Below are 20,585 nucleotides of genomic sequence, written 5' to 3'. Positions count from 1 at the left end.
CTCTTGCAGAGCCCTGGAGCAGCCTCCCACTTGCCAGCCCCGCCCTGGTGGGGTGACACTGTCCCCTCCCTACAGGACACTCCCCTGAAATTTTCGAGGGGACCTTTTGTGTCTCTTCCTTGTTGCTGATTCCTTCTGGGGACCTGAGGGAGCCTCTGCAATCCCATCCATGGGGCACAATCTCCTCTGCAGAGCTTGACTCACTGCAGACTTTGCAGGGAAATCTGTGCTGGCAGCCTGACTATGTCCCAACCCCCCACACTCCCCCCAGGATATTTGGGACGAGTTCCTCCTTCCTGGGCACCCATGGGATGGGGGGTGATTGTTCTCCTGCTGTTGCTGTTGCTGCTCCGCCCCTGTCCCTGCCCTTCCTGCCACTGTCGGGTGAGCGGAGCGGCCACGATGGGAAAGGGGCGAGAGAAGGGAAAAGAGCGGGTGGGACCCCCAAAGGGAGTGTGAGGGGCGGTGGGTCACCCCCAAAGGGAGCTGGGGGGGAGTCAGTGTTTGAAGGGCCAATGGAAAAGGGGTGTGAGAGGGTGGCTAAGAGGAGTGGGGAGAGCAGGAGCGGGGTTTCCATGGGGGAGCCTTGATGTCCCCATGCCTTGATCCCTGGAGAGCAGGGGAGGCTGGAGAGAGGGGAGAGCTGCAAGTACCCCGAGAGCCTGGAGAGGGGTTGCAGAGAAGGTGAAACCTGGACAGCAGGGACCCCTGGGATCCCCGGGACAACAAAGTGGAGAACCTGGAGAGGGGGAATGTCTGGGAACGCGGCACCCCGAAGGCGAGAGTCAGAAGAGAAGGGACCCTTGGGACCCCCAACACTCCCAGCATCCCTAAGTGGGACGCCCCAGCTTCCCAGAGAGGGGAGACCCTCTGAACCCCAGAGGGGAGAGACCAGAGATGGGGAACTTCTGGGAGAGTTTTTCTGGCTGAATCTTGATATTTTGGAGTATTTTTAGCTGAATCTCACATCTTTGCAGTTTGTGAGAGGTTCATCGCACTATTTCTGGGGGGTTTTTTGCCTGAATGTCAGTGGTTTCGGTTTTTCTGGGTTGGATCTTGGCTTTTGGAGGTCTTTATGGTCACAGGAGGCCTGGTAAGTTCTAGAGATGGACTTGGGCAGGAGGAACCCCCAAGCCAACGAGCTCAGCCCTTGTTTTCCCCCCCATCAGGATTTGTCCTTCCCAAAGCTTGGTCGGATGGAGGAGGAGGCTGGGAGGAAGAGGAAGATGCCTTGGGCCCCCCAGGCAGGTGAGGAGGAAGTCAGTGCCCCTTTGGGCGGGTGTTGTGCTGGCTCTGTCAGCCCAGCATGGCCCCGGCTGCAGGACAACCCCGCTGGCGCCGCCGTCCTGCCGGGGCCGGAGTTGGGGGGATGTCCTTGGCCTTCCCTGTGGGCCGGAGGCAAATCCCCTGCCTGTCCTTCTTGCTTCCTGCCCCAGGCCCCGAGCTGAGGACGGAGAGCGCGGAGGACAAATCCCCCCGTGAGAGCCTGGTGGGAGAGGCCGTTTTGAAGGGCTCCCCGGCGCAGGAAGGCAGCGGGGAGGAAAAGGGCCGGAGATCCCCCCGCAGGAGGGGCTCCAAAGCCAGCCCAGGGTGCTCTGAGGAGGAAAGAGCCAGCCTGTGCTGGGAAGGCGGCCAGAGCTTGAGGGGGAGCTCTGACCTGGTGGTCCCTGATCAGCCTCCCAGCAGGAAGAAGCCCTTCAGGTGCTTGGAATGTGGGAAGAGCTTCAGGAAGAGCACCCACCTCCTCACCCACCAGCACATCCACACTGGGGAACGGCCCTACAGGTGTGGGGAATGTGGGAAGAGCTTCAGTGACAGCTCCACCCTCCGCACCCACCAGCATATCCACACCAGGGAACGTTCCTACACATGTGGGGATTGTGGGAAGAGCTACAGCCTGAGCTCCAGCCTCCGCACCCACCAACGCATCCACACTGGGGAACGACCCTACACATGTGGGGAATGTGAGAAGAGCTTCAGTGACAGATCCCACCTCCGCTCCCACCACCTCATTCACACCAGGGAACGGCCCTACAAGTGCTTGGAATGTGGGAAGAGGTTTCAGACCAGCTCCAATCTCCTCCTGCACCAGCGGACGCACACGGATGAGAGGCCCTTCCGCTGCACCGACTGCGGGAAGGGCTTCAAACTGAACTCCCACCTTGTCAGACACCGGCGCATCCACACTGGGGAGAGGCCCTACAAGTGTGGGGAGTGTGGCAAGAGCTTCACCCAGAGCTCTACCTTGACCTCACACCAACGGACCCACCAATAAGGGAAGCCCTTCCAGTGCCCCAACTGCGGGAAGAGCTTCGGCCGCTGCTTCCACCCCAAATGAACCCCCTGATGGTGAGGCAACCCCTGGAGCCCAGTGACTGTCAGTCCATCCCTTTTGACCAGAATGGGCCAGTCCCCTTTCCCAGGGGCAGGTTCTGACAACAGAACCCTTCTTAGGGGTGTGTGGGGAGATTCTTGCCTTGGCTGGGGACCCTTCAAGGTCACTGCTGGAGGTTGAGAGCAGAGATCTCCCCACCAGCATTGGTCTGGGGGAGTTCCATCCATCTCTAATTAAGAATTAGTGCTTTTGTGCTAGCTTGAGTAGATTTGCTTCAACAATTGCTTTAGTGTAGAGCACTGTCCTATCTTATGCTGTACTCCTGGTAGTTTTAGTGTTTCTGTTGTGCAGTAAATAATTCTGATGAAGATCTTTTGTCTGATCATTTGTAATTCTAAATAAATTCATTTCTATCAATAGATCTGATTTGCCATCATTAAAAGCTGGGGGACAAAAGTGTTTCAGTCACACCTCTGTAATTCCTCTAAACTGGGTTTAGTTATGTTTTGTTGGCATAACCCAAGTCTGAGATTGGATCCAGCAGCCCCCTGCACCCCAAAGTAAGCTGGGAGCTCAGGGGGGCCACCCCCCATTGCCAACCCCCTGTGCCCAAATACCTCCATGGGACCGTCAGACCCTCCAGACAACCCTCCCTTTTCCACCCTTCTCCCCGTTCCTTCTATATTCCCACTGTCCCCTCAATCCTCCATTTCCCCCCTGAACACTTTTGGGGTCCCAACCCCCACTGTTTGCCCTCTCTCCTGTGGCTGCTGAAGGAGAAAATGAGGCTGCACACACAGAGTTCCATTTTGGGACTTGTCCACCCATCTTTCCGGTGTCCCCCTTTCATTGGGGTTCCTTTGGAAACAGCGCCTGGGCTTTGTCTTTTAGTCCACCAGAATTCCCAGCATGACCCCAAAGCAGTGCCGTGATCCCACACATTCCCCTCCCCTCATGTGCTGGCTGTGTTCAGCCACCAGAGAAAAACACAGAGAAAAAACCATGCAGGGCATTCCAAGTGGTTTCCACTTTGGCAAACAGCACTCTCTGGATGGAAAATACCAATCAAGGCCAAAACACTCTTTGTTGATCCTGATTAACTGAATGCAGCTGCTGCTGCCTTAACTTGTTCCCACAGAAATTCTCAGGGTTCCTTTGCTTCCAGGAGGCCCCACATGTCCCAATGGCCCCTGGATTCCATGAGCTTCCACAGTCTCCAATGGTTCCTTTAGTTCCATGAGGCCCTGCAGTCCCAAAATGCCCTTTGGATTCTCGGAGATTTCCCATTGTCCCAGGGTCCCTTGTGCTTCAGAAGCAGCTGCAGTGGGACAGTGGCCCCTTGGTTCCGTGAGCTCTGCAGTGTTCCAGGAATCCTTGGGTTCCAGGAGAGCCTGCAGTTTCACAAGGAGCACTTGAATGCAGGAGGTTCTGCAGGGTCCCAATGGGCCCTGGATTCTGGGAGGTTCAGAAATATCTCCGGGCTCCCTTGGTTCCAGGAGGACACACATGTCAGCAGGAACCCTGATTCCAGGAGGTTGGACAGTGTCCCAGAATTCCTTTGATTTCACGAGACCCTGGATTGTCCCAATGGCCTCCTGATTCCATCAGCCCCCTCAATGTCCCAATGGTCCCTTGGTTCCATGAGTTTCTGCAGCGTCCCAGGGTTCCTTTTGTTCCATGGGGAGCTGCAGTGTCACAATGGGCCCTGAATTCCAGGAGTTTTGCCAGGGTGACAGTGCCCCCTTGATTCCATGAGATTGCCCAGTGTCCCAGGGCTCCTTTGGCTCCAGAAGGCCCTGCAGTGTCCCAATGGTCCTTGGTTCCATGAGGTTCTACCATGTCCTTGCTGGAACATGCGTGGTTGTAATGCTGCCCCACCTGCAGAGCTGCCTCCAGCTCTGTGCTCCAGCACAGGAAGGACATGGACCTGTTGGAGTCCAGAGGGGAGCAGCAAAAGGATCAGAGGGATGGAGCAGCTCTGCTGTGAGGAAAGGCTGAGAGAATTTGCATTGTTGAGGCTGGAGAAGAGAGGGCTTTGGGGTGACCTAATTGTGACCTTGCAGTGCCTGAAAGGAACCATCAAGAAAGATGGAGAGAGACTTTGGACAAGGGCCTGGAGTGACAGGACAAGGGGCAGTGGCTTCACACGGGTAGAGGGAAGGGTTGGAGGAGATAGTAGGAAGGAAATCTTTCCTCTGAGGGTCCTGAGATTCTCCTGAAGGCCCCTCCAAAGCCAAAACATTCCATGATTGTGGGACTGGTGGGTGAGGTGGTGGTCGGAGCCGTCTGGGGCACAGGGACCCAAAATGAGGGAGTTTTCCATTGTGGGGGAAGGAAGGAGGGGCAGCAGAACTGACCCCTTGGATACCTGGCAGGCAGGCTTTGGCTGGAAGCTGGTGATGGGGAGCTGAGTGAAGCCCCCACAATGCAGGAGGAAATGGTCAGTGACCTGCTCTGCCAGTGAGACCCCCCCAAGTGCCTGGGCCCACATGGGATGCAGCCAAGAGTCCTGAGGGAGCTGGAGAAAGAGCTGGCCAAGCCACTCTCACTCATTCCCCAGCAGTGCTGCACAACTGCACAAGTCCCAGCTGACTGGCAACAAGCAAATGGGATGCCCATCCCCAGGAAGGGCCAAAAGGAGCATCTGGGCAACTCCTGGCCTGTCCCATTGGCCTCAGGACCAGGGAAGTCCATGCAGCAGATCCTCCTCAGTGCCATCCCATGGCAGGGGCAGGACAACCAGGGGATCAGGCCCAGCAAGCGTGGGGTTGGGAAAGGCAGGTCCTGCCTGACCAACCTCATCTCCTTCTCTGACAAAGGACCCGCTCAGCAGCTGAGGGAAAGGCAGGGATGTGTCTCTGGAATTCCAGAAAGCCTTTGGTACCATCTCCCCCAGCATCTCCTGCACAAACTGGCTGCTCATGACTTGCCCGGGGAACTGTTTGCTGGGTGACAAAGTGTCTGATGGCCCAGGGAGTGGTGGGGAATGGAAGGAAATCCAGGTGGGGCCGGTCACTAGTGGGGTTCCCAAGGGCTCAGGGTTGGGGCTGCTCCTGTTTAACATCGTTGTGGATGATCTGGGCCAGGGGATCAAGTGCCCCCTCAGGAAAGTCGTGGACAACACCACGTTGGGTGTGAGTGTGGATGTGCTGGAGGGCAGGAAGGCTCTGCAGAGGGATCTGGACAGGCTGGATCAATAAGGTCAAGTGTCAGGGCCTGCCCTTGGTTCCCAACAACCCCTGGAATGCTCCAGGCTGGGGGCAGAGGGGCTGCAGAGCTGCTCAGCAGGAAGGGACTTGGGGGTGCTGCTTGACAGCGGCTGGATATGAGGCAGAGTGTGCCCAGGGGGGCAGGAAGGCCAAGGGCATGGTGGCCTTTGTGGAGAAGAGTGTGGCCAGCAGGAGCAGAGAACTGATTGCCCCTCTGTGCTGGGCACTGGGGAGGCCCCACCTGGAGTGCTGTGTCCAGTTCTGGCCCCTCAGTGCCAAAAGGCCCTTGAGGGGCTGGAGCGTGTCCAGAGAAGGGAACGGAGCTGGGGAAGGCTCTGGAAAACATGTCTGCTGAGGGACGGCTGAGGGAACTGGGCTGGTTGAGTCTGGAGAAGGGGAGGCTCAGGGGGGACCTCATTGCTCTCTGCAATGACCTGAAAGGAGGTTTTAGTGGGTGTGGGGATCGGTCTCTTCTGCAAAGTCTTTAGTGACAGGAAGAGAGGAAACGGCCTTAAGGTGCATCAGGTGAGGCTTAGATTAGATATTCAAAACCCCTTTTTCCACTAAGAGAGTGTTCAGGCATTGGAACAAGTAGCCCGGGGAGATGGTGGAGTCTCTGGAAGTGTTCAGGTGTGTGGTGGGTTGATTTTGGCTGGACACCAGGTGCCCTCCCAGCTACTCTATTACTCCCCTTCTCAGTAGGACAGGGGAGGGAGTAAGGTGGGAAAAAAAACAACTGGTGGGTTGGGATAAGACAGTTTATTTAAAGCAAAAGATAGCAGGGTTTGTTCTCTGCTTCCCATGAGCAGCCATGGTCGGCCACTCCCCAGGAGCAGGGCTTGGGTCCGCGGGACGGTTCCTCAGCAGGCAGCCACCAGACAATGAATACCCCCCTCCTGCTCCGGGCCTCAGCTTTTAGAACTGAGCTGACCTCCCATGGGCTGCAATGTCCCTTGGGTCAGTTGGGCTCAGCTGGCCTACTTGGGTCCCCTGCCAGGCTCTCGCCCTCAGCTAAGGAAGGAATGTCCCAGTGTTGGTGCTGTGCTCAGCAGTGGCCAAAACACTGGGGTGTTCTCAACACCCTTCCAGCTGCCAATGCCAAGCCCAGCCCTGGGAGGGCTGCTGTGGGGAACTGAACTGCAGCTCAGCCAGACCCAACCCAAATATCTATGGCACATATTCTATAAAATCCATCCTTAGGTGTTGTGTGATAGATCTGTAAGATATTACAAATAATAAGAATAATAAGGCAAGTGTCCTCCTTAGGGACACCCCCCCCAAACTCCTTCCTGGGTTTGTTCCCTAGGGGTCTCTGCAGCAGCAAGCACAGCCCCACACTGACTGCTCTGGGCTGTGCAGGCATTTGTGGTTCTGCCTGTCTCACACACACCCCCAACCTTGGGATGGATCTGGATGACACTGGATGTGATGTCATGGGGAGATGTGATATCATGGGGATGTGTGATGTCACAGGGACGATGTGATGTCACAGGGGAGGATGTGATATCACAGGAGAGGTGTGATGTCATATGATGGATGTGAAGTCATAGAGATGTGATGTCACAGAAAGGATGTGATGTCATATGATAGATGTGACATCATAGGTAGGATGTGATGTCACAAGAAGGATGTGATGTCACAGGGAGGATGTGATGTCAGAGGGGAGGATGTGATGTCACAGGGATGATACAATATCAAAGGAGAGGTGTGATGTCATAGGGGAGTTGTGATGTCATAGGGAAGTTGTGATGTCACAGGAGAGGATGTGACATCACAGAGATGTTATGATTTCACAGAAGTGATGTCATATGATGGTTGTGATGTCATAGGGGAGATGTGATGTCATAGTGGAGGTGTGATGTCAGAGGGCAGCTGTGATGTCACAGGGAAGGTGTGATGTCATGGGGAGATGTGATGTCACATGAGAGCTGTGATGTCACAGGGGAGGATGTGACGTCACAGGGATTATATGATATCACAGGAGAGATGTGATGTTTGTCTCTGCCTGGGTGTGGGTGTGAATTGACTGTGGGGTGAATGTTGTTCTTGGGAATCTATAATTCACTCACTGTTAAAATTGTGGCAAATGCTATTGAATCACTTGAAAACTGCTCACTTGGTCAATGATTAAGTGCTTCAAAACTCTTTTGCCCCCTTATCTTTGTGTCTAAATCCTTTTCACCCTGACCTTCTTGCATCCCAAGGCTCTGTGTAAATCATTCCCTTTCATAAAAATATATATATATTTCATGACTTCCACTTTAAAATCTTCCTCCTTAGCTAAAGTACAAGATAACTCAAATTCGTTGTTGACGTCTTGAAGACAATTAAAGAAAGAAAAATAATTTGTTTTTAGTGTTTTAATGGGTCCCACAGTGTGTTTGGAGCTGCATCAGCTGTCAGTCCAAGATGGGCCATGTCAGAACTGGTGAGGTTGGGGGGTGAGGAGCAAGGTTGATCATCCAGGGTCAGTGTGGATCTCCTGAGGAGACACTCAGCATCAAGATCACTTGGAGAACACCTCTATCACCTCTTCTCTGAACTAAAAAATATCCATAATTGAATTAAAACAAAAAAAGTACAAACTTCGAAGACTTGTTTTGAAATTGCCTTGAAGACAATTAAAGGAAGACAAAGAGATCCTGAGGGATTTCTGCATTTTAATGAGCCCCACTGTGTGTTTGCAGCCCAGCCCATGATCCTGAGGTACTGAGAGAAGATTGAAGCAGCTGCTGAAGAAGTCAGAAGCCAAAGTGCAAGTGCCTTGAAGCATTGCTGGGCCCCACTGAGGGCAGGCACTGCCAAAGCCTCCCCAGGGACTCCTTGGAGCAGCTCCTTGGAGGCCAGGAGTGCAGGCAGACAAAGGCTCTGGGCAGGCCCCTGCAATGCTGAGCAAAGCCTGCCTTGGTTTTGTGGAGCACAAAGGCCAAGGCCTGAGCCCCAGGCCCTGGCCCAGCAGATCCTGTCCCTCCCGGCTGGCTCAGGGCTGTTTGGGGGGCACTGGGATGGCAGGGGGAGGAACAACAAAGGCCCAAAACTGGGCAACCCCTGCCAGGCTCCTGAGGGAGGGGCGAGGCAGAAACCAAGTGCAGAACCTGCCAGGCAAGTGTCTTGTGGTGGCCTGAGTGGCAGAGGCAGCTGCCAGAGGCAAGGGGACAAAGGCCTGGGTGCCTTTGGGCCTTGCAGCCCTGCCAGAGCCCTTGGCCATCTCTCCTGCAGGCTGTCCTGCCCTGGCCCTGCTGCTGCTCTGCCCTTGCAGGCTGCACACACCCCTCCTGCTTTCCCACCCCCTCCCAGCAGCATTTCTAGACCCTCCCTGATGTCTCTGCACCAGCTCTGGCTGTTCCCTGGCACACAAAGCCATGGGCTGATCCTGACTCCCTCTGGGTGACCTCTTGCACGACAAGGGTTCCCACTGAGAGATATTTCATTTTCCTCACCTTCAGTCTGAACCTTCCATGCTACTCTTTGTGGAGATTTCATTCTATTTCCAATATGGAGAAAAGCTCCATCCTGTCAGGTCTCCTCTAGACCCTCTCCAGTTCTTCCTCATTCCTCCAGAATGGGGAACCTCACAGACAGACAGACCAGTCCAGATGTGGTGACCCCAGGACTGAGTCCAGGGGGGTGACAACTCCCTTGTCTGGGTGCCCACACTCCCCCCAAGGCAGCCCCATGTGCAGTTGGCCTTAAATCAAGGGACCATTCTGATTCTTTGTAACGTCACGGAATCAAGTGGCACCGTGACACTGCAGGGCCTCATGGAACCAAAGGAATGCAGGGACACTGTGGAATCTCATGGAACCAAGGGACCATTGTGACATGCGGGGTCTCTTTGGAACAAAAGGAACCCTGAGACATCTCAGAACCTCCTGGAACCAAGGGGCCACTGTGCCTGCCCAGAACTCCATGGGATCAAGCAGAGCCGCTGCCTCCCCCCCGCCGCCGCATGGACCGGAGTCGCCGGCTCTGCCCCGCTTGGACACCTCTGGAGTCAGCGTGTTCTTGGGCAGCACAACTGATCTCAGACCAGAGAGTTTTCCAGATTTTGCTTTGCTCAATCTTTCCCTTGGTTTAATTTTTGTTCTTTGATCATTTAGGAAGAAAAGGGGGAAGGGAGGCACGTGTTGATCCCTGGTTTTATCTGTTTACAAAAGGGAGTTGGGTCAGGGGGGAGAGAGGAGGCAGTTTCTCTCTCTGTTGTAACTTTGAACTGTTTTGTTGGTATTGCTGGGTTTGCTGCTATATTTCTTGTCAGTAAACTCTTATTTTCTCACTTATAGCTCCTTATATTTTGTCTCCTTGTACTGGTGGGGAATAAAAGAGGAGTGAATTCATTTTATTGCAGTTCCCGCCCCAATATGTGTCTTTAAACCAGGACGGGTTGCTCAAGGGCTCCCTGAAATTTGGAATCATCCACAAAGGACTCAAAAATCCATTTTGTCCCATTATATAGAGAGATCTTCTGCATTGGTGTTCAAAGGCTGGTCACTGAGGGATTTCACCAGGAAGTTGCTGCCGAAACGACTTTGTACCATGGATTTTATTTGACACTCTTCATTCAGCCAACTTCCCACCCACCACATCTTCCACTTCTTCAGTCCAGCTCTCACCACTCTGGCCATAAGGAGACCACAGGACACCACGTCAAGGGCCTTGAAAAAGTCTGGGCACACAACATCCCCTTCTATTCCCTCCCACAGGGGTTCTGCAATCCCTGCCTTGTCCTTCCCATGCCTGGCAATGGCTGCAGGAGGACTTGCCCTATCCCCTTTCCTACTGAGCCTGAGCAGTCTGGAACTCTGCCAACCCTCCTTGCTGCCCTGTTTGCAGACTGGTTCCATGTCTGCCTTTGCCAAGGCCCCAGGAAGCTCTGGGATGGCTCTGGCCTTTCCAAAGGTTTGGGAGAGTCTCCCAGTGACACTGCCCAGCCTTCTCAATATCCCTGACACCAAAACCTTTTCCATATCCCACACTTTGAGAGGAATGCCCAGGACACAACACAAGCTGTCCTGGTAGTTCTGGAGAATGAGAAGGGATTTCTTCCTCGAGGCCAACCCCTCCAATTGGATTTGAGTGCAGCTGAAAGGTTTCCTCAGCATTTTCCCTAGTGCCTCCCTGCCCTGAAGGTTTGTGGCCATCAGGCTGGAGCTGAGGGGGTTGGGCAGGTGCCTGAGGAGGGGGTAGAACAAGGGCTGTGTCCAACTGTGCCAGGAGGGCTGTGCTGGGCAAGGATGAGGAGGCTGCAGAAAACAGTGGCACTGGGGAGGGGAGAGGAGCAGCTGGAGAGACCTTGTGCCTGCCCACGCTGGGCAGGAGCTGCCCCAGGATGGCAGCTCTGAAGCACTCCCAGGATGTCCCTGTGAACAGGAGGGGAAGACTGGATCTGAAAATGGAACCTGGAAAGCAGAGAGCAGGAGTGTCATGGTGTCAATGCAGGAGAGTTCCAGCCCTGGAGCAAGGTGACAGAAGAAGTGACCCAGTACATACACTGCCCTCAGAAGATCCCACAGCATCCTGGAGATGCTGGAAGGGAGCCCAGCTCTGCTTCACAAGTTCCCAGGACCTGTCCCTGCCTGTGCTCCAAGGGTTTCCAGCCCCCAGGACTGTGCTCAGAGAGCACTCAGGCCTTACAGGGAGAAAGGGGCTCAGGAGGACAGTGTGGAAGTGGCAAGAGAGCAGCTCTGGAAAGACCAAGCACTGCTGCTCCCTGGCAGTGCTGCTGGGCTGGGATTATTGTCCCCTTGCTGTTTGCAAATACCCCCTGTCCTGCAGTGTGCTGTCCTTTAGGAACAGCTAAGAAGAAGGGTCTCGGACAAAGAGTGCACTGCAGGGTCCTTTATTTTTTTAAAATAGTCAGAGAGTACAATTCATCAGTTATATATCTCTGGGTCCAATTCAATGAATAGAAACTAAATTAGAAGGCAGATGTATAACAATATTTAATTGTACAGAAATATTGCCAGAAGAACCTGATGACCTCCATGAAAATACTGAGCAGGAAGGTTGGGCCATGAAGGAGTCCCATTCTGAATGCTATGCACCAGAAAACTGGCTTTTTATTGCTCCTGAAAAGCATCCAGTCATCATTTTCCTCAGGGCATCCTTGAGCTCCTGGTTCCTCAGGCTGTAGATGAGGGGGTTCAGTGCTGGAGGCACCACCGAGTACAGAACTGACACCACCAGATCCAGGGATGGGGAGGAGATGGAGGGGGGCTTCAGGTAGGCAAATGTGCCAGTGCTGAGGAACAGGGAGACCACGGCCAGGTGAGGGAGGCACGTGGAAAAGGCTTTGTGCCGTCCCTGCTGAGAGGGGATCCTCAGCACAGCCCTGAAGATCTGCACATAGGAGAACACAATGAAAATGAAACAACCAAGTCCTAAAGAGACAGTAAACAAGAGAAGCCCAATTTCCCTGAGGTAGCCTGAGTGTGAGCAGGAGAGCTTGAGGATGTGTGGGATTTCACAGAAGAACTGGCCCAGGGCATTGCCCTGGCACAGGGGCAGGGAAAATGTACTGGCTGTGTGCAGCAGAGCACTGAGAAAGCCAGTGGCCCAGGCAGCTGCTGCCATGTGGGCACAAGCTCTGCTGCCCAGGAGGGTCCCGTAGTGCAGGGGTTTGCAGATGGCAACGTAGCGGTCGTAGCACATGATGGTGAGGAGGGAAAACTCTGTTGCAAGGAAGAAGGCAACGAAAAAGAGCTGTGCAGCACATCCCATGTAGGAGATGGCTGTGCTGTCCCAGAGGGAATTGTGCATGGCTTTGGGGACAGTGGTGCAGATGCAGCCCAGGTCTGTGAGGGAGTGGTTGAGCAGGAAGAAGCCCATGGGGGAGTGCAGGTGGTGGTCACAGGCTACGGCGCTGAGGATGAGGCCGTTGGCCAGGAGGGCAGCCAGGGAGATGGCCAGGAAGAGCCAGAAGTGCAGGAGCTGCAGCTCCCGCCTGTCTGCAAATGCCAGGAGGAGGAACTGGGGCATGGAGCTGCTGTTGGACATTTGCTGTTCCTTAGCACAGGATCTGTTCAGAAAAGGAAAAGACAGGGAACAATTAGGAGATATGCCTCTCAGCAAAGATACTCCATCTCTCATAGTAATCCCCCCAAACTATTTGTATTTCCCTTTTGCTGGTTCAGAGTGGTGTGAGCAACAAGAATTCTGCCCATGTGCTGCCAAGGGCTCAGCTCTGCTCTGCTGCAGTGGCGACATGGAGCTGGTTTGTGACAGCTCTGATGATCACAAGGGATGTCAGATGTAACCCACCTTTAATAGAAAAGCTCCATTTCTGACCCCTCTACTCACAAGAGTGTGGTCTGCAGAACAGAGGTTTCTATGGTCTTTAGAATAATTCTTCTGTTAGATATGTTTAACCATTAAATCTTCAGGGTGTTCTTTTTATGAGTAAAAATTCCCATTTTTATTGCTAAAAATTTGAAGAATCTTTAGAAAAGACAAGAGACAAAAGGGCTCAAATCTCTGTGGTTAAAAGCAGAGCCAGGAGAGCTGCAGAGTCTTTTAGCCTGTTTCCCATCTGCCATACTCTTTACCTTGTACTGCATTCATTTTGATTTCACACAAACAAATATTGAAAACTACATCCACAATGCAGTGATGAGAGCAGGACAATGTTGTTTCCAAGGTCAGCTCTGTGAAGTGTCCCCTGTGCCAACCCAGAGGTGCAGCTGTGCTGGACAGAGCAGGACAGGAGCCCTCCTGCAGGGAAGACAAGGGCTGGCACAGGAGAGTGCCCACCCCCAAGGGAAGGCTCAGCACTGCCCAGGGTCCTGTGCTCATTTCTGATCCTGCCTGAAATATTCACCTCTGAGAGTAAAAGAGTTGGAATTTCAGTGCAGCCTCCTGAACTGAGAGAACAATGTCTATGCTACAATGCCAAAGGAGGAAACACACCTCAGGACTAATTCCTTTCCTGTAGCCCCTGTCTTTTGTGAGCTTTGCAAAAAATTCTCCATTCAATGTGGTGTAGTGGTCTGGAGCTGTGAGCAGGTCTGACCCTGCAAACACCAAGACATGGAAAAGATCCTCCGTCAGCTGCCAGGTTTGCCCCTTGCCCACAGCCCTTCTGCCCTAGCCCTAGGAACAGATCCCCGGGCCGGCTGAGAGCTGCCCCTGGCAGGCAGCAGAGTCCCTGCCCAGCACAGCACCCTGGGCTGCAGGACCCTGCTCTGCCCCACAGCCCTGGGCAGCCCTGGCTGCACCCCCGGCTTCACAGCTCTTCCAAACTGTCCCAAAACAGCCCCTGCTCACCCATCCCATCAGCTGGGGCTGGGCCAGCTTTAGGAGATGCCTCCAGGAGCTGCCCCTTCACTACCCTGCAGCCACAGACTCACCATGTGCAGCCCTGCCAAGATTCCTCCTGCAGGGAGCTCTCAGCCCTCCTGCCAGGGCTGAGCCCCTTGAAGCTCTGTCTGTGCCCTGCTGGTGTCCCTGAGCTGCCCTGGCAGTGCCCTCAGCCCTGCTGGGCTGTGAAGAGGAGCTGCTCACCAGCAGAGCTGTCTCTTTGAAGCTCTTCTTGCTTACCAGGAGCTCCCTGTGTGCCAGAAGCCTGGCCCAGCTCAGCAGCACAGCAACAGCCCCAGGCATTTCATGACCCTCAAGGGACTTTGATGTTGTTTACATGAGACTCAGTCCCTGAGAGGAAGTTCAAACAACTTTTCAGGAAGTCAAAGTGAGATTCAAACACTAAAGTTTCTTGTAGTGCTAATGAGTCTCACTGAGGGGTATAACTGAGAACATTTCCCCAGGTTCCATTTAGAGCAGAAAACTGCAGACAGTGATGACAATGATGGACAAGCAAGGGAAAGGTGGCTCTGATGCTGAATAAACCTTGACTTGTTTCGTTAATCCAAAGAGTCAAGCGCTGACCCCCAGTCCCTGGGAAGGGACATCCTGTCCCTGCCTCATTCCTCAGGGCTCTTCCTGGGGCACTGGGATGTGGGATGTGCAGTGCCAAGGGCAGGACCATGGGGTGGCACCTGCCAGGCTGCTGAGCAGGGACAAGGAGGCCATGAGGCCCCAGGGCTGCAAGGGGCACTTGTCTCCTCCTGGCATCAGGGGCACAGACAGCAGCCCTGGCCAAAGGCCTGCAGAAGGTGGCTGTGTCAGGGCCTTTCAGCTTCTCCCCATGCCTGTCTCCTCTCCAGCCCAGGCTGTCCTACGGTGTCCATGCCCTGCCCCTTTCCCTGCAGGCTGTCGTCATCCCCCCGGCTGCCCCACCTGGCTGGCACCTTCCTGCACTGACATCTCTGCGTCCTCCCTGGCTCTTCCTGCACACACAAAGCCTTGGGCTCATCCAGACTCCTTCTTTGTGACATATTGCACCACAACACTGACCTTGGAGGGAAATTTCTGACTTCTTGTCACCAGTCTAGGCCACCCCAGCTGCTCTTGGTGGCACTAGTTCTTTCTTAGGCTGTTTTCTGACAGGAAGAAAAGCTCCACCAGCTCTGACACCCCCCTTCCAGACCTCTCAGGCTGCTCCTCTACTGTCCTCAATCTTCACACCACTGACCCCTGAGTCCTCAGCCTCTATATATGGGTCATGTGCTTGAGGCCCCAAATTCCTTCCTGGGAGATCTCTGGGAGCTCTCCAAGGTTTTGGAAGATGACAACAGAGTGCTCTGATCCAAGGAAACACAGAGGGACACTTTTTCCCAAGGGTTGTCTTGGCAGAATGAGGTACAATATCTTTAAACTTTCTGGCACAAGGGAGCTCTGAGCTCTGGGTACGGAGGGAGCTCCAAGTGCCAACCACTGGAGTGGGAGCTACAAATCATCAGGGCTTGTGTTCTTTGGAGAGCCAGACACTGGTGAGAGTGGTGTGTGTGTGTGTGTGCACATGGAAGGACTTGAAGGGCACAATGAACTGTCTCAAAACACTGTCAAAGCAGGAAAATCCCATGAGGCACCACAACACACAAGCACTGGTGGCAAACAGGAAGGCATTTAATTCCAAGGCCTAAAGAGAGGTGAAGCTTTGGAAGTAGCCCCCAGGACAGAATTGCACTGTGCAGAGTGTGGGAAAGAGCAGACAGCCCCAACAGGAAGCCAGGGCTGGTAAGGCAGGTCTGGGGAACCCATCCAGACAAAGATTCCCACCTGCAGACTGGAAGCACAGTGGGCAAAACTCCCACCATGACAAGCTGTGGGAAAGGAAGCAAGTCCTTGTAGATGTGCCAGCCCAAGCTGTGGGAACAGCATCTACCCCCCTGAATACCCAGGGCTTGGGCTGTATAAAAGTGATAGCCCAGAAGCACAACTTGGGGACCCTCCACCGAGCAGAGCAGGGTGAAGAAGGACTGGTGGGAGCCTCAGGGATCTCCATGGTGTGATACATTTACTTCATCTCTGTCTCTCTCTCTCTGGCTTCCCACCACCCCCTTCTTCTCTCTCTATTTCTTTCTCTCTCTCTCCCTCCTATTTACTATTAAATCAAACCTGGACTGCTGCCTTTGGCACATGGTCTCCTTTGCAGCTGAATTTGGTCAGAGATGTCTCTTAATAATGGGAACCTGAGAGTATCCATGAGATTTTACAGTGTGGGAATGGCCACTGGATTCCATGAGGTTCCACAGAGTGTCAGGGTCCATTTGGTTTCATAAGGCTCTGCAGTGTGACAATGGACCCTTGATTCCATGGGTTTGCAAAATGTCTCAGGACTCCTTTGGTTCTAGGAGGCCCCACGTATCACAGTGGCCCCTTGGTTCCATGAGATTCCACAGTGTCCCAGGAATCCTTTGGTTTCATGAGGCCCTGCAGTGTCACAATGGCCCCTTGATTCCATGAGGTTCTGAAAAGTCCCAGGGTTCCTTTGGTTCCATGAGGCCCTGCAGTGTCACAGTGGCCTTTGAGTCCCCGAGTTTCCTCAGTGTCACACTGGCCTCTTGATTCTATGAGGTCCCAAAATGTCTCAGGGCTCCCCTGGTTCCAAGAGGCCCTTCATGGCACAATGGACCCTTGGTTCCATGAGATTCCACAGTGTCCCAGGGTTCCTTTGATTTCATGAGGCCCTGAAGTGTCACAATGGTTCCTTGATTCCATGAGTTTCCACAGTGTCCCAGTGTTACTTTGGTTCCATGAGGCCTTGCAGGGTCACAATGGCCGCTTAATTCCATGAGTTTTCACACTGTCACAATGCTCCCTTGATTCCATGAGATTCCACAGTGTCCCAGGGTTCCTTTAGCTCCAGAAGGCCCTACAGTGTCACAATGGCCCCTTTACTCCAGGAGGTTCCACAGTGTCCTTGCTGGAACACACAGGGCTGTAATGTTGTCACCCCTGCAGAGCTGCCTCCAGCTCTGTGCTCCAGCACAGGAAGGACATGGACCTGTTGGAGTGAGTCCAAAGGAGACCAGCAAGAGGATCAGAGGGATGGAGCAGCTCTGCTGTGAGGAAAGGCTGAGAGAATTGGGATTGTTGAGGTTGGAGAAGAGAAGGCTTTGGGGTGACCTAATTGTGGCCTTCCAGTGCCTGAAGGGAGACAACCAGAGAGATGGAGAGAGACTTTGGACAAGGGCCTGGAGTGACAGGACAAGGGGAATGGCTTCACACTGAGAAAGGGAAGGGTTAGATGGGATATTAGGAAGAATTTCTGGACTGTGATGGTAGTGAGATCCTGGCACAGGTTGCTCAGAGAAGTTCTGTCTGCCCCATCCCTGGAAGTGTTCACGGCCAGGCTGGATGGGGCTCTGAGCTCTGGGTCTAGTGGAAGGTGTCCCTGCCCATGGCAGGGGGTTGGACTGAGATGCTCTTTAAGGTCCCTTCCCACCCAAACCATTCCATAATTCTGTGACTGGTGGGGGATGTGGTGGTCGGAGCTGACAGGCACAGAGACCCCAAAATGATGGAGTTTCCCATTCTGGGTGGAGGAAGGAGGGGGCAGCAGAACTGACACTTTGGACTGCTGGTGGCCTGACTTCAGCTCTGCAGAGGGATCTGGACAGGCTGGATCAAGAAGGCCAAGTGTCAGGGCCTGCCCTTGGGTCCCAACAACCCCCTGGAACGCTCCAGGCTGGGGGCAGAGGGGCTGGAGAGCTGCTCAGCAGGAAGGGACTTGGGGGTGCTGCTTGACAGGGGCTGGATATGAGGCAGAGTGTGCCCAGGGGGGCAAGAAGGCCAAGGGCATCGTGGCCTTGGTGGAGAAGAGTGTGGCCAGCAGGAGCAGAGAACTGATTGCCCCTCTGTGCTGGGCACTGGGGAGGCCCCACCTGGAGTGCTGTGTCCAGTTCTGGCCCCTCAGTGCCAAAAGGCCCTGGAGGGGCTGGAGCGTGTCCAGAGAAGGGAACGGAGCTGGGGAAGGCTCTGGAAAACATGTCTGCTGAGGGACGGCTGAGGGAACTGGGCTGGTTGAGTCTGGAGAAGGGGAGGCTCAGGGGGGACCTCATTGCTCTCTACAATGACCTGAAAGGAGGTTTTAGTGGGGTGGGGGTTGGTCTCTTCTGCCAAGGCTATAGTGACAGGAAGAGAGGAAACGGTCTTAAACTGCGTTGGGCAAGGTTCATATTAGATATTCAAAAACCCTTTTTCCACTGAGAGAGTGCTCAGGCATTGGAACAAGTAGCCCAGGGAGGTGGTGCAGTCTCTGGAAGCATTCAGGTGGCATCTGGATGTAGCGCTTTGGGATGGGGTTTAGGGGTGATTCTGGTGGTGCTGGGTTGACAGTTGGACTAGAAGATCTGGAAGGTCTCTTCCAACCTTGATGATTCTGTGATTCTCTGACCTGTCATCCCTGTTTGCAGGTTTGTGCTCTAACTAAAGACCCTGGGGATGTTTTCTCTGTTGGGTCCACAGAGATTGTGCTGTGTGAGCTTTTTTCCTCTACGATCAAAACAAAGAATAATTAATGCTAAATCCAGCAGATGGCTTTCAAGTACTAACTTGGTCCAGTTTGTCCAACTGTGTCCAAACAGGTGAGGAAAATCTGGAACTTTAGAAGGGTTAGTTTTTTACCTCATTAGCAGGATATCCAGGGGTGCACCAAGTGCCTTCCAGTGAGGAGCACAAGAGACCAGTAGACAGTGACAATATTGTTCTAATGTTAATCTCACTGGAGCACAGAGTGAGATCACATCTGAGTTATGTTTCTTTAATCAGTGATTGGGAATAAAGAGAAAAAGCCATCTGCTGGATTTAGCAATGATTACTCCTTGTTTTGATCTTAGGGAAAAAGGCTCACACAACACAATCTCTGAATGCTCCTTTGAACTTACCCACAGTGTGTTCACAAAGACACAGAGTAAGGCTTTTAGCTTTTGGTGCTACCCTCAGTTCCAGCATAGAAAGAAATGTCTCTGTGCAATAACAGCAATTGTCTTACCATGTTACTGAGTTACATTCAGTTTATCTGGTCTCAAACAAATACTCCATATTTTCTCCTTGTTTTATTTTCAAAGGCATGGGTATGGGTATTTAGATGACTGTGTTCACTGGTATAGGATAGAAACCATTCACATGGTTATAAATGAATATTATTCTCTTGACCAAATACCTTTTCCAAAGCCTCTGACAAAAAGAAAGGGAAAAAGAACCCAGACAGAAAAAGGGAGCCACAGGTACATTGCTTGTCACCCACCAAAAAAGGTCTCCTCCCTAAAGATAATTCAGGCACACCCTTCAATCTGGATCTCTCACTATCACCCCAATCTCCTTTTTAGTGGAATTTTCTTTAGGGAAGCTGAAATGCATCACTGTCTCAGACAGCCAAGGATAAGATGACTGAGGGAATTCAGTTGCTCTCTTTAATTAATACAGGATTATTTCCCTTTCATTTGTTGAAGCTAATAATATGACTGGTGGAATGTCAGTAACAATTAAATCATAAACTAGTGCAGCACCAAAGGGAAAACTTACTTTAGTTATGGAGTATTGCCAGCAGAAATCTTGAAAATCTTATCCATATTTACACTGATAAAATACCACATGTACTTCCTGGGATACTGCAAGCCTTCTACAATCCTTGTGGCATGTCTTTACAGAGCAAGAGTTGACACTTTGAGATGATACATTAATAAATGAGCTGCAGTTCTATTGTTTCTTGAATGTTAAGCACCACATCCTAAAGGCAGGAACAGGTTCAAGGTCAATGTCCTATTTTAGACCTTTTCATCAGCTGTGATATTGTGATAATCACACTTAAAACATTCCTCTAGAAAGAGTAAATTAGCCCTTTTCACTAGAAGGATTATTATGATCAAAAACAAATCTGAAAGAGAACAAAGTCAGATTTCTGTTTTTGTTTGTTGGTTGGTTTTGTTTCAACAATGCAATAAATTGCTGTCCGTAACTGGGATGGCTTTTCTACCCAAGAATTAAAAAGAAAACTCCAAACTTCACTTTATTCTGCACTTGTATTACCTTTGGGGTTTTTTTTGTTTTGTTTTTTTTGAGACCGCACCTATGTAAAAATACCTTCCTTAAAATGTGTTTATTTCTGTAAGAACCAAAACATTCCAGCTGACAAACCCTTCTATCACCAATACTGCAGGGAAATGTAATATCCCACTAAAGCAGAAGGGAAAGAAGACAACTGAGCATCAGCAGCTCTTCCTAAGCAAGATCAGGGGTTTAGCTCCATCTAACTGAGGGATGAGATGTGTCCCTCAGTGGGTCGCTTCCCACCCCCCCCAGCCCTTCTACCCGACTGCAAGCTCAAAGTTCTAAAAAGAGAAGAAGAAGCTGGAGTGTCAATATTTCCCCAGTGCAAACCCCAATAATCTTTGCTGGGAGCTGACAGGAATTGCTGTTCCACTGCCCTGGGGTATCCTGGCTTGAGGCGAGAGCGCAGCCCCGCCCAGAGCCCCCAACCCCTCTGAGAGCTTTTGTAGCATCTGTTTGTCCATGTCCCTGTGGCAGAGGCTGCCCCGACACCTGCCCTGGAGCTGGCCCAGCTGCTGGACCAAACAAGGCATTGTCCAGCCTGCCTTCCCCCAGCCCCGACCGCCCCAGCCCATCTTCCATCGCTCTGCTTCCTTTTCCTGCCCCTGCTCCCCCTCCGCTCCCTTCCCTCTGGCATTTTTATTAGGAATGTT

General features: G+C 52.6%; 2 protein-coding genes across 2 annotated transcripts in view; both read left to right on the top strand.

Annotated features, from left to right (window-relative positions):
- The window catches only part of LOC127475026 (olfactory receptor 14J1-like), a 38,872-nt gene that overhangs the window by 4,515 nt on the left and 13,772 nt on the right, over positions 1-20,585 (top strand). The window lies entirely within an intron of this gene.
- On the top strand, positions 1,104-2,750 carry LOC127474885 (zinc finger protein 239-like). Its single transcript, XM_051796206.1, has one exon. The coding sequence runs from the start codon at positions 1,307-1,309 to the stop codon at positions 2,273-2,275; it is 969 nt and encodes a 322-aa protein (XP_051652166.1). The 5' UTR covers positions 1,104-1,306; the 3' UTR covers positions 2,276-2,750.

This window comes from Manacus candei, unplaced genomic scaffold, assembly GCF_025592945.1.
Source record: "Manacus candei isolate 608988 ecotype Guabito, Panama unplaced genomic scaffold, ASM2559294v1 h1tg000045l, whole genome shotgun sequence".
Lineage (NCBI taxonomy): Eukaryota > Metazoa > Chordata > Aves > Passeriformes > Pipridae > Manacus > Manacus candei.
This window is presented reverse-complemented; position numbering and strand designations above follow the sequence as displayed.